The sequence below is a fragment of the Miscanthus floridulus genome, chromosome 9, assembly GCF_019320115.1.
Source record: "Miscanthus floridulus cultivar M001 chromosome 9, ASM1932011v1, whole genome shotgun sequence".
NCBI lineage: Eukaryota > Viridiplantae > Streptophyta > Magnoliopsida > Poales > Poaceae > Miscanthus > Miscanthus floridulus.
The window spans coordinates 125,862,094-125,881,728 of NC_089588.1; the positions used below are offsets into that span (position 1 = coordinate 125,862,094).

At 46.2% G+C, this 19,635-nt stretch overlaps 1 protein-coding gene across 1 annotated transcript; it reads left to right on the plus strand.

Moving 5' to 3' along the window:
• The first annotated feature begins 1,815 nt into the window (after positions 1 to 1,815).
• On the plus strand, positions 1,816 to 2,637 carry LOC136480857 (uncharacterized). The gene has a single exon (XM_066478293.1). The coding sequence runs from the start codon at positions 1,816 to 1,818 to the stop codon at positions 2,635 to 2,637; it is 822 nt and encodes a 273-aa protein (XP_066334390.1).
• The last annotated feature ends 16,998 nt before the right edge of the window (positions 2,638 to 19,635 follow it).

Consider the following 19,635-nt stretch of genomic DNA (forward strand, 5'->3'; position numbering starts at 1 on the left):
GAGAAGCGGAGGGGGCGCGAGCGGTCCCAGCGCGCGGTCTGGCAGTGTTGGTGAGATCCGAGCGGCGTGGGCCACTGCTGGGGCGCCACTGAGGGGGCGCAGACAGCTGCGTGAGAAACCGAGCGTAGGAGTGGTGGCCCATGCGGTGGGGCGCGCTAAAAACAGGTGGCGCACGCTCCATTTCTCTTGCGCGCATGGCACCGTCCGACGCTAGCGCTCTGGATCGAACGTCCGAGCGCTAGCAAGTCCCATTTTTTATGTGAAATTCAAGCAAAAATTTTTTTTACCATCTGAACCGTGCTCATTAAGACTTTATTATATGACATCTTGCCCATGATACGCTTAAGATTTGGTCTCTCTAGCAACTATATATACCCCGATATCTTAACTGCAATAATTATTAAAGGCCAAATTAATTTTTTATTTTATTGGACGCAGTGTTTGGAAAAGTTTCATTGGGGAACACCACATGAAACATTGCAAAGCGCCGCTGGATGTAATCGCACACAAAGTAAGTACTAGCTACATTTATATATATAATTCAATTAACACCATCCACGCTTTCAATTCATCGGATCTTTTTTCTCGTAAAAGTGGGTTTTGAGGCAAGAACAGGAGAACAACTATTGCGGATACTATGTTTGCGAGTTCATCATGGCGTACTAAAAAAGAACTCCTGAAGAGAACCTCAAAGTACGTTATATAAATATATTCATATATTCACAATTTTTTTATTGCTCATATATATAAGTAATCACGTGACCAACACACACACACACACACACACATATATATATATATATATATATATATATATATATATATATATATATATATATATATATATATATATATATATATTAATACTTTTCCTTTAACTTTTATTGAATACTCTACGGTTGAAGGAAAAAGTCATATGACGTGACCAACTGAAAGCAATTCAAGAGACCATAGCATGATTTCTTAATGACCAGGTCCTAAACCCCGCCGGCGAGTTCTACAATGACGTGAACGAAACATGGAAGCCAAACCAGATGGAGTGAATTTGATATCCCAAGGATATGATAGAATATACAATGCAAGATTTATTTGTAATATATATATATATATATATGTACATATTATATGTACATAAAATAACATACAATATATGTATATGCATGTAATATATACGTTAGTTTCATACTTTAGTTTGTACAAAATGTTCAAACATTATAAACGTGTAGAATACGTATATTATTAGCAGCGTAGAATGTGTATTCAAAAACCTATTCGAAAACCAAAATGATTCATCAATTGAAAATAGAAACAAAAAAAAACAAAAAAAAAAGAAAACCTTTAGTCCCGGTTGGTAATACCAACCGGGACTAAAGGGCCGACCCACGTGGCCAGGCCAGGAGGCCTCTTTAGCCCCGGTTGGTATTACCAACCGGGACTAAAGATGGACCTTTAGTCCCGGGCGCGAAACCGGGACCAAAGGAGGGGCCCTTTAGTTTCGGATTCATGCTCACGGTTCCAAAACCGGGACTGAAGGGGGTTGAGAATCGGGAGTACAACCCGTTTCTGTACTAGTGTGTCTCTCCTATTCTCACGGTAAACGCGTGGTTTCAAAGGCGTGTGTTAGTTATAGGTTAATGGCTGCCGTTGCCTCATGCTTTCCTGGGAAAATCCAAGAGCAGCATGCCCTCCCACCTCCCGCCAAATGCGGCCAATTGCAGACTTTCCCTCCGGATTCAAATATATCCCTCCTCTCGTTTTCAACCTCCCGTCCAAACTTTTGGCCACCACCTCTCCACCCTCCTTCCAAGGGCCACCATGAGGGCGCCTCTCCTCTCCTTCATCCTCGTCCTGGCTGTCGTCGCCACCGTGCCCCTGGTCCCGGCGGTGGTGTGCATCTCGCGGTACGAGAAGTACGAGAGCAAAGTTGAAGAAGCAGGCGGATATGGACCACCGGAGAAGGCTACCGAGAAGCCCATGGAGCAGACCATGGACGCGCGAGCCACACCGGCGATGACCGCCAACACCTACGACCAGAAGAAACCCATTGAAGAAGCTGACACGGACACGGCCTCCACTACGAAGGTAAAGAAAGAGAAATCTGATGATTCGGATGAATCTGCTCCTAGGAAGGTAAAGAAGGCAAAGAAGGAGAAGTCTGATGAGTCTGTAGACAAGAAGGAAAAGCAGAAATCTGATTATTTGGACGAATCTGTATCTTCCAAGAAGGAAAAGAAGGAGAAATCTGATGGTTCTGGTGCATCTTCATCTTCTAAGAAGAAGAAGTCTGAAGAAGAAGCATCTCTCAGTAAGAAGGAAAAGAAGAAGTCTGGTGGTTCAGACAAACATGCATCTGGAAAGAAAGAAAAGCAGGGCAAGTCGGATGATTTGGACAATACACCTCCCAAGAAAAAAAAGAAGGAAAAATCCATCGATTCGGATGCATCTGCATATCTTAAGAAGGAGGAGAAGAAATCCGGTGCGGACACGTCTCTTAAAAAGGAAAAGAAGGAGAAGGAAGAGGAGAAGAAATCTAGTGATTATTTCGAGAAGGAAAACAAGGAGAAATCCGAGAAGGACTCCACGCCCGTTGACGCCTCCGCTGATGACGGCGACGCATATGTATCGAAAAGTGTCTAAACATAATGATTATTATGTTGCAAAGACTAAGTGGTTATCTTAAATGAGATATTTTATGCAGCTGACGTGATCAGTGGATATGAGAGGGGATGGGAGGATTGGAGAAACGCTGGAATCATGTGCTTGTAAGCTAGGAGGTCGGTGAAATAAGACGGAGCGCTTTGCTATGTAATTGAATACCTCATGCACTCACTTTTTTTTGAGATTCTCATGTACTCACTTTAAATCATATATATAAATAAAAAAGTGACTAATTGTCGACAGAATATGCTCGGCAGTCCACCGAGGGGTATCCACGATGGTAGATTTGTCGATGGGGATGCGCGTAATCAGGAACCAGATGGTGACACAAGGCGCAGAGATAGCGATTTAGACAGGTTCGGGCTATCTGATCGACGTAATACCCTACGTCCTGTGTCTTTGGTGTATTGTATTGAGTACATGATGTCGAGTAGAGGACCCCTGCCTCTCCTTATATACTCTGGAGGGGTAGGGTTACCAGTAAAGTAGCCTATTTAGTACTATACAATGTCTTGCGGTACATGCCGAGCAACACCGCGCATGTCTTTATCTTGTGGGCCGGGCCACCTCCGATGGTGCGGCCCATGTCTTGGGGGCCATACCCCCACAGCTAGTCCCTGAGCCTGACAGTAGGTGACGTAGTCACGTGGTGTCAGGGTCAAAAAGTAGAAGACCAGCCAAGCAGGCAGCCAGTCCGCGGGCGTAGCCTCGAGATGAGAACAAGCACATTCACCGCAAGGTGAAGTGTGCCCACTTAGTTCCCGAGGCTGCTAGAAGATGAAGAATGAATCTTGTAGCAGGGTCAAAGAAAAAGCTTGCTGACGTCGTCTGACATGCGCGTATCAAGACCCCAGACGCGCTGCCCAAGATCAGCACCCTGATCTGAACAGCATAGAGCAACTTGATAGCACACCGATGAGACATAGCAAGATCCGAGCACCGAGGGGTCCCCGACGTAGTTGGCGATGACCGAGCACCGAGGAATCCCCGGCGTAGGCGGCGATGTCTGAGCACCGAGGAATTCCCGATGAAGCTGGCGAGGTGCGAGCACCGAGGAGCGAGGAGTCCTCGGCGTCGCTGGCGATGTCCGAGCACCGAGGAGCGAGGAGTCCCCGGCGTAGGTGGCGATGTCCAAGCACCGAGGAGCGAGGAGTCCCCGGCGTCACTAGCGATGACCGAGCACCGAGGATCGAGGAGTCCCCGGCGTCGCTGGCGATGACCGAGCATCGAGTAGCAAGGAGTCCCCGGCATAGGTGGCGATGTCCGAGCATCAATGAGCGAGGAGTCCGCGGCGTCGCTGGCGATGACCGAGCACCGAGGAGCGAGGAGTCCCCAGCGTAGGCGGCGATGTCCGAGCACCGAGGAGTGAGGAGTCCCCGGTGTCGCTGGCGATGTCCGAGCACTGAGGAGCGAGGAGTCCCCGGCGTCGCTGGCGATGTCTGAGCACTGAGGAGCGAGGAGTCCCCGGCGTCGCTGGCGATGTCCGAGCACCGAGGAGAGAGGAGTCCCTGGCGTCGCTGGCGATGACCGAGCACCGAGGAGCGAGGAGCCCCCGACGTCGCTGGCAATGTCCGAGCACCGAGGAGCGAGGAGTCCCTGGCGTCGCTGGCGATGACCGAGCACCGAGGAGCGAGGAGCCCCCGACGTCGCTGGCAATGTCCGAGCACCGAGGAGCGAGGAGTCCCTGGTGTCGCCGACGATGACCGAGCACCGAGGAGTCCCCGGCGTAGGCAGTGATGACTGAGCACCGAGGAATTCTCGGCGTAGGCAGCGAGGTCCGAGCACCGATGTAGCTGACGACGTCCATGTGGTGAAGTGTGCCCACTTAGTCCTCGAGCACGAAGAATCCGAGCGCTCAGGAGTAAGCGGTGTAGCTGGTGATGAAGCATGAGCGACGAACAGTCTGGTCAACTGGTCGGGCGACGGAGTCCATGAACCGAGCGGTCCGATCCGTTGATCGGTGGGGAAGCCCGAGCACCAGGTGATTCGATCACCTAGACGATGATCCTGCAATACAAACATGTAGAACGGGTAGTACATGATGTAAAAATAAATGAGCTCTGGAGAAAAATCAGCAATGATGATGAAACAGCGTATGCAGTTCGGCGATCAGTTGACATGAAAATATATTTATGTTTAATATAAACCGCCCGAACAGTTAGTGTGTAGCTGAGTCTCCAACCCTAGGTAGCCCATAGTCCATAACGTCGAGCACGGAGCCCGTGCACGTGTAGGAGGTACAGGCGTGACCAAGGAGCCATTGCCGACCACCCATAACGCAGAGCGCGGACGCTCGTAGCACTGTAGGGAGGAGCCGGAGACAGAGCCGTCTCTGGAGGCGTCCGAGCATCAACATGACTGTTCGGGGGTTCGGAAAATTGTTTGGAGAGCAAATATGGAGAAAACAACTCGGAGAAACATTATGGCGATATACAAAGATCGGAGAATATTTAGAAGAATATTAAAGCGTGACTTGGCTTTAGACGGAGCGTCTGGTCGGCGACGTATGGCGTTATCTGGTCGGCGTTGACGAAATTGCCTGGCTCTTGAGCTTTCCAAAGTTGCTGGTGGGCGATGCGGCAGGTGGTCGGAGTCGATCATCATTGCGACGTAGGAACAGAGCATGGGAGAAGGCTCTGCATGTCTCGGCGGCGTCGACGTCGGATCAAGAAGATATACGTACGGCGACAAGCAAGGGAAATTGCTTTGTTCGTTATGCATGCACACATGCACGAGTAGCCTGCTTGTCTTGTAGATCGTACGTCTTGGTTGTTTTGCTTGTGGCTGCATCCATGCTTGTATAGATGCATACGGACTCCATGCAAATCGATCGTTGTTTGTAGGCATTGTTCTGCGGTTAACATGTGCTTGATTTCAGATCGGATCTGGCACGCATCGTCGACGTCATCGTGGCCCATATTCGACGGCTTGCTTTTCGCGCAGGAGCCTGGCCCAGCACCGCGCGTGGTGGAAGCAGGCCACAAGCGACGCGGGGTGGTCTGCGGCGTCGTTGGCGGAGAACATGGCGAGAACGCGGAGCCCTTAACATGCAGCACGGAGTGACGATGGAGACGAGGTCGGAGTCGAGGTCCACCCATGGCCGGAAGGGAGCCGAGGCGGCAGTCAAGTTGACGTTGCCTCTCATGGGATTTTTGGTGTAGAAGTTGTTGAAAGAGGCGTTGATCGAGTTGCGCCGCGTGTCGATGTCGAGCCTCTTTAGGTAAGCTCGGGATGCCGTCCCAGCTGGATGAGTTGCCGTGAACGACATTGATCTTGAGGTACGCCATCTGGTTCGCCATAGAATTAGCGCGCATGGTCCCCTACCTGGCGCGCAACTGTCGACAGAATATGCTCGGCAGTCCACCGAGGGGTATCTCACGATGGTAGATTTATCGGTGGGGATGCGCGTAATCAGGAACCAGATGGTGACACAAGGCGCAGAGACAGCGATTTAGACAAGTTCGGGCCGTCTGATCGACGTAATACCCTACGTCCTGTGTCTTTGGTGTATTGTATTGAGTACATGATGTCGAGTAGAGGACCCCTGCCTCTTCTTATATACTCTGGAGGAGTAGGGTTACAAGTAAAATAGCCTATTTAGTACTATACAATGTCTTGCGGTGCACGCCGAGTAGCGCCGTGCACGTCTTTATCTTGTGGGCCGGACCACCTCCGATGGTGCGGCCCATGTCTTGGAGCGGTACCCCCACACTAATAGATACAAAGAGAATGGAGATACATGTTGGGGCTAATTGCCACTCACCCAACGTGTTGTCCTCTGGGACTTGCTTTAGCTAAACCATGAGCTACATGATTACAAGATCTATTGGAATACATCAGAGAAAAATACAGAAAAACAGCACTAAGCTCTCTAATTTCTCTAATGATCGGTACAATAAAAAAAGACGCCAGCCTAACATCATATCTTTTCGTAGCAAGCCAGGGCATGGGCCAATTTTACATGGACCAGGCTAGGCCCAAGTAAGCCGTGAGTGTCATTTAATTTGATCGTTTGTGTCAACAGCTTATATAGATTTTGTTCCCACCGATACAATTTGCTATGTACTTGTTCATGGAAGATTCGCCATGTTAATTCGCAAAAGAAAAAGAATTCACTGTGACATCAGCCACGATGAAATTTCTACGCGAGCGGAGATCCAAAGAATAAAAAGAAGCCATTACGCCGTACAAGCACACATTTCAAATTACGAGAGGATTAAATCCATCCTCCCTCCTTTTTTTCTCAATGGGCTTTCTAGCGCCCGTCCGAATGCCTGCGCCTGTAGTCTGTTTCCTGCGCCATTTTGTGCGCCCAGTCCGTTTCCCACGACGCTTTGCACACCCACGTGAGCCCCACCCCGCCACGAACATCACGAGAAGAGGAGGGGGGCCGGCGGATGCCCAGTCGGCACCTAGAGGAGAAGGAGACACCAAGGTGAGACAACAGAAGGTGAGGAGGGAGATGCAATACCTTGATCTACTTCTGAAGCATCCAGATGCAACACTTACACCATAGAAAAGAAGATAGATGAAACACTTGAAACATGCTTCTAAAACACTTGCAAAAACACCTGAAAAAACTTGAAACCCATTGCAAATGTACACAATATCCAGATAAAACACTTGCAACATATGAGTGGAACGTATGCAACATCCAAATAAAATACTTGTAACATATGTCCGATAACACAGATGAAACATTGGGAACAGACCTTTGCAACATCGCTAATGCTCCATTGCGGGCGTCCATTCCACAGTCAACCGTGCGGACGCTACTAGCTAGGCTAGGCCTGCGGACTGGCCCATAGGCCTACTTCCTCACCTGGCATACATGGTTTTCTCCCAAAAAACAGAGAGAGCGACATTTTCCCCATCTCGCATTGGCTCCACCTCCACTGCACCGCCTGCCCTTCACTCGCCATCTCCGTGGCTGGGACCACTCGCTGCGGGCAGTAAACCCGCACGATCGAAGCGCTACCTACCCTTGCAACATCTAGATAAAACATCTGCAATATATGTATGAAACATACGCAACATTTAGAAGAACACACTTACAACATATGTCCGAAAAATAGATAAAACATTAGGAACAGACGTTTGCAACATAAGTGTACAACCATTGCAATATTTGTAACACATTCCGATGTACTTTTGCAACATCCATACGAAACTGTTGCAACATACCTCTGAAACAACTGAAACACTTGAAACATGCGCTTTCAGAGTTTCAGTGCAATGCCACCTTGCTGCTTGGACAAATGGAGCTCATCGTTGTGGAGCTCGCCTCGGCGCGAAGCTCGATGCCATAGAGTATGCGGAGGTCATTGGTATGGAGCTCGTTGGTGGCACGGACCTCGGCAGTGGCCGCGGTAGTAAGATGGAGCGTGGCCGCGATAGGAGGCGCGAGTCTAGGTGGGGGAGGCACGCGGTGTGGGCGAGCAGCGCAGGCCGGGGCAGCACTAGCAGAGTCCGTCCCACGAGCCGCGAGCAGGAAAGGTGCTAGCGAGCGGATGTCCCACGAGCGGGGGCGGCGCCAGCAAGCGGACATCCCCCTCCGGTGAGCTGGGGGCACCACGGGCGAGGGCGGCGTAGGCGGAGTCTGTTCGATGAGCGGGGTGTGGCGCTGGCGAGCGGAGTCCGTCCCATAGGAGTGGGGTGCGCAGTGCAGGCACGTTCAGACGGTAGTCACGGGATGGATGCCCGTAACATATCATTATCAATTTACATATAACAACCAGATTAATCACACTAGTGGTTCTCACTACCGGAGGTGGCTTCTTTGCCGAGTGCCTAAGGCACTCAGCAAAGGCCGATATACACTCGGCAAAGCCTTTGCCGAGTGTTACACTCGGCAAAGAGCGCTCGGTAAACAGTTTATCGGCAAAGACCTCTTTACCGAGTGCACTTTATCGGGCACTCGGCAAAGGCTTTGCCGAGTGCCAATCCGACACTTGGCAAAGAAAAGTTGCCGTGATGGCGGCTTTGCCGAGTGTCAAGGTCAAGCACTCGGCAAAGGTACCCGTTTTGCCGAGCGCCGTTGACTTAGACACTCGGCAAAGGTGGCCACTTTGCCGCGTACCGCCAACAAGACACTCGGCAAACATGTCACCTTTGCCGAGTGCCTGGCCCGTGGCCCTCGGCAAAGCATGTTCCCAGGTAGTTCCCAGGTAGTCACTTTGCCGAGTGTCATGGCCATTGCACTCATCAAAGTGACTGAAAACAGCCTTTTTATTTGTTTTTTACATCCCATCCAAACAAATAGAAGATTTATATAACAAACATCACCAATATCACATATATATCATCAACAACACATATATATCACCAACACCACATATATATCACAAACGTCACATATATATCACAAACGTCACATGTCTCATAATATATCACAAATAAGTTCACAAGCAATCCAAGTGCTCCATCATCGTCAACCACAATTGCAAATATAAGTACCATGAATAACCACAAGTATCATCACTGATTTGGTGAAGGATTCACTGAAGCATGAGGATCGTTCGATGCCACCGATTGATTCTACACAAAGAAGAAGAGATTGCATGTGTGAGACAAGATAAATATATACCATACATGAATAAAACTTTCATACTCCACTAGATTTGACCGTCAGCATGAACATACAAACTAAAACATTTATACTCACAGGAGTAGAATAGTGAGGAGATGGAGGTGGAGGAGGAGCGAATAGCGAAGGTGGCGAAACTACACCCGTAGCAGCGCCAATACTTTGCATGTACTGAAGAATCTCCGCCATCCTCCGCTGCTCGGCCTCCACCCTCTCCATCTTCGCCTGCATCTGCTCCCGTATCCTCCTCTCTTGTTCTAGCTAGGCCTACAATATATTCACCCCAATGTTACAATAATGCAAAGAAAAAGTATGAAAAAACCAATGAACGATGAATAAACCAGGAATAACCTCGAGTGCCTCCACCCGGTGGTGTGAAGTGTCCTGCCGAGGTCGTATGGCTGAGCTCCTGCTCGTGCTGCTTGCTCGAATCTGGGAGAGACTAGGAGTAGCGGCCAAGTCGATTGCGCCGTCGCCAATCTAGTACCGCCCATGCTTCTTGCCTCCTCCCACCCTCATGATGACTTCTCCATCAAGGTCCTCGGTGCTCGGATCGTACTGTGGCCCATGTACCTCCCTTGTCATCGATGTGTACTCACTGAGGCGGTTGTGGACGGTCGCATTGCTGTACGCCTCGGGCCCGTCCTCCGGGTTGTAGTCGACGTCGGACGTCGCCTTGCCCTTGTGGGCCATAGCAAATGCCTTGAAGATGGAGCAAGGCTGGCCACCATGTGATGCCGACTGCGAGAAAAACAGCAAGATGATTAGAAATCATGCAGAATTGAGCGTTAGAATAAATAAATAAATTCGCGTACCCATATTTCTGCGTATCCGCTAAGGCTGCGGCTGCCTTGATGGTGTGCTACATCTGGCATCATCAAACGCCGCTCCCGGCATAAGTTGTGCGTCTCCTCCCACCCACGTGAGCACCACTTGTCCACCATCTCCGACAATGAGCTTCTATTGATTATGAAGCAACATGATTACAATCTTCAGTCAGCATATGGACGATACATGTTGGGGCTAATTGCCACTCATCCAACGTGTTGTCCTCTGAGACATGCTTAGCTAAACCATGAGCTACATGATTACAAGATCTATTGGAATACATCAGAGAAAAATACTGAAAAACAGCACTAAGCTCTCTAAATTCTCTAATGATCGGTACAATAAAAAAAGACGCCAGCCTAACATCACATCTTTTCGTAGCAAGCCAGGGCATGGGCCAATTTTACATGGACCAGGCTAGGCCCAAGTAAGCCATGAGTGTCATTTAATTTGATCGTTTGCGTCAACAGCTTATATAGATTTTGTTCCCACCGATACAATTTGCTATGTACTTGTTCATGGAAGATTCGCCATGTTAATTCCCAAAAGAAAAATAATTCACTGTGACATCAGCCACGATGAAATTTCTACGCGAGCGGAGATCCGAAGAAGAAAAAGAAGCCATTACGCCGTACAAGCACACATTTCAAATTACGAGAGGATTAAATCCATCCTCCCTCCTTTTTTCTCAATGGGCTTTCTAGCACCCGTCCGGATGCCTGCGCCTGCAGTCCGTTTCCCGTGCCGCTTCGCACGCCCACGCGGGGCCCACACCATCACGAACATCACCAGCATCGAGAAGAGGGGAGGGACCGGCGGATGCCCAGTCGGCGCCTGAAGGAGGAGACACCAATGTGAGATAGCAGAAGGTGAGGAGAGAGATGTAACACCTGATCTACTTCTGAAGCATCTAGATGCATGACTTACAACATAGAAAAGAAGATAGATGAAACACTTAAAACATGCTTCTGAAACACTTGCAAAAACACCTGAAAAACACTTGAAAACCATTGCAAATGTAAACAATATACAGATAAAACACTTGCAAAATATGCGTGGAACGTATGCAATATCCAGATAAAATACTTGCAACATACGTTTGATAACATAGATGAAACATTGGGAACAGACCTTTGCAACATCGCTAATGCTCCATTGCAGGCGTCCATTTCACAGTCATCCGTGCGGATGCTACTAGCTAGGCTAGGCCTGTGGACTGTCCCACAGGCTTTCTTCCTCACCTGGCATACATGGTTTTCTCCCAAAAAAACAGAGAGAGAGCGACATTTTCCCCATCTCGCATTGGCTCCACCTCCACCGCACCGCTTGCCCTTCACTCTTCATCTCCGTGGCTGGGACCGCTCGCTGCGGGCAGTAAACCCACGTGATCGAAGTGCTACCTGCCCTTGCAACATCCAGATAAAACATCTGCAATATATGTGTGAATCATACACAATATTCAGAAGAACACAATTGCAACATATGTCCAAAAAAATAGATGAAACATTAGGAACAGACGTTTGCAACATAAGTGTACAACCATTATAACATTTGCAACACATCTCGATGTACTTTTGCAACATCCATACGAAACTCTTGCAACTTCCCTCTGAAACAACTGAAACACTTGAAACTTGCGCTTTCAGATTTTCAATGCAATGTCACTGTTGACACCGTTTTTTTGCACGTGTCAAAATAATCGAGTGGACTAATCGGCAAGGGGAAAGTTATTGAATACTTTGATAACCGATGAAAGCCAGCTTGTAAAGATGGTTGCCGATAGCTGGTGATGGTCGATGGAAAGGTTGATTTGGACTCGGACGTTGCCGATGAGGTTGGAGGTGTTGTTGTCAATGCCGATGAAGGGAGGCTAGAAGACTACTGCCGATGAAACAGGGAATATGCCGATGAAGGAAGGCTGGAAGACTACTGCCGATGAAACAGGGAATATGCCGATGAAGGAAGGCTTGAAGACTACTGCCGATGAAATAGGGAGTATGCCGATGGGAAGGAGGACAGTGAGGTTTCCATCGTAATTGAGGCGGACAGGGAAATAGATAGAAGTTGATTTCCTTTTCTATATTAGTTAGAGTATGATTCATGTAAGAGTCACGTGTTTCCTTAGATATGGGATTGGTGTCCTAGTTGTGTTTGGTTGTGTCTCTTTAGATCAGGGTATAAATATGGAGTAAGGGGCAATGTAAGAGATATATCAATCAACATCAAAACCAACTTTTACTCCTATTTGCATCTACTTACTTTTCGGCGACTTCGTCAATTTGCATACTTTTTCTTTTTTACGAGTTCTCATTGAATCGGCGAGCTGCATCGTTTCAGTGCGACCTTCGGCGATTCTCGAGTTCCGCGTGAGCACCTCTTGGCCGTGACTTCCGGGCGTATCGCTGTTGTCAGGACTAAAGTGTTCGTATCTTCATCCTTGTCGATTAACAGGTCAAATCGACTGGCACGCTTTGGATATCGATTCGGGTATTAGCCCTTTGTGTTTGCAGATCCACTTTTGCATCAACACATCTTTTGGCACGCCCGGTGGGACAAATCAATCAATATGTTCAATTCCGAGATCGATTCAGGGAACATTATCGCAGTATCAGAAGAAGATCTCAAGGAAGAACAGAGGCAGGCTATGGAAAAGGCTGTAGAAGAATACAAGCAGCTTTGTCTGAGATCATTTAGCTTGAACAAGAGTGGACAAGTCATCCAGAAGCAAGATTTGCCGTTGCCTCGGCAGGTTACCTTTGACTCCAATCCTGGTAAACTTCAAGAGATGGTTAATTCTGCAGTAAATCATGCTTTGATTAATCACTCCAGTGTGCTGTCCAATACTGTTCATAATGCTGTGGTTCGAACTCTCAAAGAAGGACAAGCGGCACCACATTACGTTGGGCCTGCCTATCATCAACCAGAGCCAGCATCTGTCAAAACTCCATCGGCTCCTTCGGCCGTTGTGGGTACAGAAGTTACTTCCCCTCCAGTATTGGCGGGCTCACCTAATGTTCAATCTACACCAATACAATCAGAACAGGTACTACCAGGAGGGCGAGTTCAGCTTAATACAGATCTATCGGCATCAGCTATGTCAGGCCCTGTGTCTCAGAATAGCCAGATTCCTACTAATTGGTGGGGATATGGCATGCCTCCAGAGTCATCTGCTTTCAATCCTAGATTACCTCAAGTGTTTGATGCAGTAGGGAGAGCGCCTATACCATCGGCCGTTTCGCCGATGGCTCAAGTGCCTCAATATGCCGCAACTACTTCTGTGCAACCAACTTCAGGAGGTTTCCAGATACCTATGGTTCAAACATTCAATTCAAGTCCATCGGCGAGCTTACTGCCGATGCAGCAGAAAGTCCCTGCTATGAGTCAAACTGGGGTTCAGTTCATGCCTCAAACCGGTTTTAATTATCCAACAATATCAGCAAATTACCAGCCATCGGTAAGTTTTGTACCGATGAGTTCTAATAATGATTGGTCAGGACAGTTACCTGTTCAACATACAGTTCAGCGAAATCAGCAGGTTGCAGGGATTCAACAAGGTCATATGCAAGCTGGTTTCCAGAATCAAGCATCGGCAGCCCAGCCGATGAATCCTTTCCAACAGGCTAATGGACCACAAGTAACGGCAAATATGCCGATTGCTGGAGATCGTGGGCCACAAAGATATGTGGAGGGATGTCAGCAGGCACCTGTAGAAATTCAACCGGTTCGTCAGCAGGAGGCTGATGCTTTTTGGGCCGATAAGATAGCAGAAATTATGAAGGATCAGTTTGGGATAAAGCCCAAGGTCAATACTTATTCTTATCGGACTCCATACCCTCCTGCATACGATTTAATTCCTCTCCCAAATCGGTACAAGGTACCGGATTTCACTAAATTCTCTGGGCAAGATGATACATCAACAATGGAACATGTCAATCGCTTCATTATTCAATGTGGAGAAGCAGCTAACAGAGATGAATTAAGAGTTCGATTATTTTCATCATCTTTGTCTGGATCAGCATTTACATGGTTCATTTCATTGCCACCAAATTCTATTATTACTTGGGTTGATCTAGAAAAACAATTCCATAAGTATTTCTTTGCTGGAATCCATGAAAAGAAGCTTACCGATTTAGTAAAATTGAGACAGCGTAATGATGAATCGGTAGAAAGCTTTGTGCAAAGGCTACGAGATGTAAAAAATAAGTGCTACAGCCTGGTGCTGGATGATCGGCAGCTTGCCGATCTGGCTTTCCAAGGGTTATTGCCACATCTTAAAGACAGATATGCTTCTCAGGAGTTTGAAAGCCTCAGTCATCTTGTGCAAAGGATCTCTGATCAAGATACTAGGGTTTTTGAACCTAAAAAGAATTGGAGTAAAAAGGTATCATTTGTTGAAGAAGTAGGAGATTCTGACTCTGATGAAGAACCAGTTATCGGCTTAGCTGAGTGGGTTAAGAATAAAAAGCCAATATCATGTCCCTTTGGTCAAAAAGAGCCAGAAAAGTTTACCTTTGATATCACCAAGGCCGATAAAATATTTGATCTTTTGCTTCAAGAGGGCCAAATTAAGCTGTCACCTAATCATGTGATCCCATCGGCAGAAGAGTTGAAGAAGATCTTGTACTGCAAATGGCACAATGCAACTTCACACAGTACAAATGAGTGCAAGGTATTCAGGCAACAGTTACAATCGGCTATTGAATCTGGGAGGATTAAGTTTGGTACTTCCAAAGCCCAGAAGCCGATGAAAATTGATCAACACCCTTTTCCAGCAAATATGTTGGATGCCAAAGGAAAGACCAAGGTTTTGACGTCAGAGGCTGCTGAGAAAAACGCGTCAGTGGACCCCCAACATCGGATAACTACCGATGATGCAAAAAGTAAGGGTTTGCTAGGAGAAAGCAGTAGTTCCAAAAATCCTCCTCGATCTGGCATTGTGATTACTCATCGGAGGCAGCAGGAGGGTTGGCGTCAACGTAATGACCGATATCGACAACAGCAAGAAGTGAGACGTCGGGAGGAATGGAATCGACATAAAGATCATTGGAGATGTCCGTTTTTCATCCATTGCTGGGAAGAAGGTATTAAATTGCCAACTGTTGAAAATTGCCCTGAGTGTAATGGTTATTACGGAGTCAATCGCTCAGAAAGGAGGTTTCAACTTGGTAATCAGGGTTCGTCTGTCAATGAGCCGATCAGAGGCAGAGCATCAGTGCATGATCGGCTGGGGGGCAGACTTAGTGTACATGAGAGGCTTGGTAAACGCGCTGGATATTTTCCAAGGAATCAAGAGGAGCTTGAGGAGATGGCAAACGCAAGAGTTCCCGATGAGGAAATATTCTACAGGGACCCTAATATACGTCGTGTAGAATCAACTAGGACTTGTTATCAGCCGGTTTGGAAAACCAAGTTTCCTCGATGGTGCCCAGAGGGTCTGACAAAGACGCAGAGGAGGAGGATGCAACGTGAGCGTCAGGAGGATTTATACCAAGAGGAAAATTCCTCCAATGAAAAGCCTGGTCGTCAGCAGTGGCAGGTAAAACACAAAAATAAGGGTCCATCGGCAGATGTTAATATGGTATTCATGTTGCCGATGGAGTTTTTGGCACTATCTGATAATGAGGAAGAAGTTGTTCTCTCTGATCAAGTAGCTCAGTTAACACTAGATCCAATGATGGCTGTTTTCGAGAAACCTACCGATGACGAGAGACAGCATCTTAAGGCTTTGTTTGTGAAGGGCAGAGTTGATGGGCAGCCTGTGTCTAAGGTACTTATTGATGGAGGGGCTGCGATTAATATTATGCCTTATGTGATGTATCGGAAACTTGGTAAGGGGGATCAAGACTTGACCAAAACCGATATGATGTTGAAAGATTTTGAAGGCAATGTGTCACCGGCTAAAGGGGCAGTGTGCGTGGAATTAACCATCGGCAGCAAAACCTTGCCAACGACGTTCTTTGTTATCAACGGCAAGGGTGCATATAATCTGCTTCTAGGGAGGGATTGGATTCATGCTAATTGTTGTGTTCCTTCTACAATGCATCAATGCCTCGTACAGTGGATTGGGGATAAGATTGAGGTCGTCCCTGGTGATTCTTCTTATATCATCGCATCGGCAGAATCAGATACTTATGAGCGAACTAAATGCATATCAGGAGAAGCTTGGGAAAAAGAGTTCCTTAGAGTTGCTGATTATGAAATTCCACCGATCCAAGCAGTCGGTTCTGAAGAGGAGTTTTAATGGATAGGTTTGCCGATGATGGAAAATTAGGTCAAGGGTTCACATCGGCAGATGATTTAGTAGAAGTAGATATTGGTGATGGTGATAGGTCAAGACCTACTTTTATTAGTGCTAAGTTAGATTCCAAGTGTAAGCAGCGAGTAACAGATTTGTTAAAAGAATATAAAGATTGTTTTGCTTGGGATTATACTGAGATGCCTGGATTAGACCGATCGATAGTTGAACATCGGTTACCTATCAAATCTGGATTTCGGCCACATCAGCAGCCAGCGCGCCGATGCAACCCTAATGTACTTCCTGACATTAAGGCCGAAATAACTAAATTAATTGAAGCAAAGTTTATTCGGCAATGTCGATACGCAGAGTGGATCTCTAATGTGGTTCCTGTTTATAAGAAAAATGGAAAACTTCGTGTTTGTATTGATTTCAGGAATCTCAACAAAGCCACACCAATGGATGGCTATCCAATGCCGATTGCTGATTTGTTGATTGATGCTGCGGCTGGACATCAAATTATCAGCTTCATGGATGGTAATGCAGGTTACAATCAAATATTCATGGCTGAGGAAGATATTCCCAAGACTGCTTTCAGATGTCCAGGTCATGTGGGGTTGTTCGAGTGGATAGTCATGACGTTTGGTTTGAAAAATGCCGGTGCTACTTATCAAAGAGCTATGAACTTTATTTTTCATGAATACATCGGCACATTAGTGGAGATCTACATTGATGATGTAGTGATTAAGTCTGGAGATATCACAGCGCATTTAGCCGATCTGCGAAAGATACTGGAGTGCACAAGGAAGCATGGATTGAAGATGAATCCTAATAAATGTGCATTTGGTGTATCGGCAGGACAATTCTTGGGTTTTATGGTGCATCAGCGAGGCATTGAAATCAGTAGGAAGTCTATTGATGCAATTAACAAGGTGATTGCTCCTGCTAATAAGACTGAATTGCAATCTTTGATCGGTAAGATTAATTTCATTAGAAGATTCATATCTAATCTGTCGGGTAAGATCAAGGCTTTCAGCCCACTACTTAAATTAAAAGCTGATCAGGAATTCGTATGGGGAGTTGAACAGCAATTAGCCCTTGATGAAATTAAGAAATATTTATCAAATCCTCCAGTGTTAGTTCCACCTCAACATGGGAAGCCTTTCAGGTTATATTTGTCAACTGATGATACAGTTATCGGTTCAGCTCTTATTCAAGAATTTGAAGGGAAAGAACGTGTTATTTATTATTTGAGCAGAAGGTTAGTGGATGCTGAGACGAGGTATTCGGCCATCGAAAAATTGTGTCTGTGTTTATACTTTTCTTGTGTCAAATTAAGGCATTATTTGTTAACTGCCGAATGTACGGTCATATGCAAAGACGATGTGGTCAAGTATATGCTGTCGATGCCGATGTTAAGTGGTAGAATCGGCAAATGGATTTTGGCATTATCAGAATTTGAACTACGTTACGAATCAACTAAGGCAGTTAAAGGGCAAGTGATGGCTGATTTTGTCACTCAGCATTGTAATACAGTGGACTTTCTGGGGATTGCTCCCTGGACACTTTTCTTCGATGGGTCCACATGTGGTGAAGGAGCAGGTATCGGCATTGTGTTAATTTCACCTCTAGGGAGGAAGTATGAGTTTTCATTGCCGATTGTTGCTACAGCAACAAACAATCAAGCTGAATATCAAGCCTTGATAAAAGGGTTAGAATTGCTGAAGGAGATACGTGCCGATGTTGTTGAAATCTTTGGTGATTCTATGCTAGTTATAAATCAATTGACTGGAAGTTATGAATGCCGAAGTGAAGCTTTGATTTCGTATTATGAAAGATGTTTGCAATTGTTGAAAGGATTTAGAGGTTTTCGTCTTGAACATATCTCTCGATTGCATAATGAGGAAGCTAATCGACTAGCTCAGCATGCTTCAGGGTATCAGCCTATTCAGGAAGTGCTAACATCGGCAGTTGATACCGATGACTGGAGGAAAGAGATTGTCGATTATTTAAAGGATCCACATAGAAAGGTTGAGAGACGTATAAGGTTCCAAGCTACCAAATATGTGCTCCTCGATGATGAATTATATTATCGAACTATAGATGGAGTTTTACTTAGATGTGTTAGCAATGATGAATCGAAAAGCTTGATGGGTGAAATTCATGAAGGAGTATGTGGGGCACATCAATCGGCTTTCAAGATGAAATGGATGATCAGAAGGAATGGATACTATTGGCCGACTATTCTTGAAGATTGTTTTAAGTATTTTAAAGGATGCCAGGAGTGTCAAAAGTTTGGTAATATTCAAAGAGCGCCTGCATCGGCTATGAATCCTATAATCAAACCGTGGCCGTTCCGGGGATGGGCTATTGATCTCATTGGTCAGATTTATCCGCCATCGAGTAAAGGACATAAATTTATCCTGGTTGCTACCGATTATTTTACAAAGTGGGTTGAGGCAATTCCTTTAAAAAAGGTGACATCGGTCAATATGATTGATTTTGTGAAAGAGCATATTGTTTACCGATTTGGTATTCCTCAGACTATCACTACCGATCAGGGCACTATGTTTACATCAGGAGAATTTGATGAGTTTGCTGTAGGTATGGGAATTAAAATTTTAAATTCTTCTCCATATTATGCTCAAGCTAATGGTCAAGCTGAGGCTTCTAACAAAGGGATCATCAAACTCATTAAGCGCAAAATTGAAGAAAATCCTAGGAGGTGGCATACAGTATTAAATGAAGCCTTGTGGTCATATCGGATGTCATGTCATGGTGCAACCAAAGTAACGCCTTATCAGTTAGTATATGGACACGATGCAGTATTGCCTTGGGAAATTAAGGTTGGCTCTAGACGAATACGTTCTCAAGATCAGCTGACAGCCGATGATTATAATACTCTTATGAAGGATGAGTTGGAAGATGTGGCGGGTCATCGGTTAAGGGCTTTAGTTAGTATCGAAGAAAATAAGAAAAGAGTAGCTAGATGGTATAACAAGAAGGTGAAAGTAAAAGAGTTTGCCGATGGAGATCTGGTCTGGAAATTGATTTTACCGATTGGGACTAAAAGTTCAAAGTTTGGAAAGTGGTCTCCTAATTGGGAAGGTCCATATCGGATAAATCAGTCTGTTCCTGGTAATGCATATATTTTAGAAACCCTCGAAGGGGTTGTGTTTCCCAGAGCGATAAATGGAAAATATTTAAAGAAATATTACCCTAGTATCTGGATAGATGCATAAAAGTATAAAGTGCCGATACAATAAATAAGATTACACGTTCAACAAGGATTGGATAGCTAATATCGCACGCAGGCGAATCTGGTCGG

Coding starts and splice junctions, on each gene's coding strand:
- LOC136480857 (XM_066478293.1), top strand. CDS start 1,816: ATGAGGGCGCCTCTCCTCTCCTTCATCCTCGTCCTGGCTGTCGTCGCC.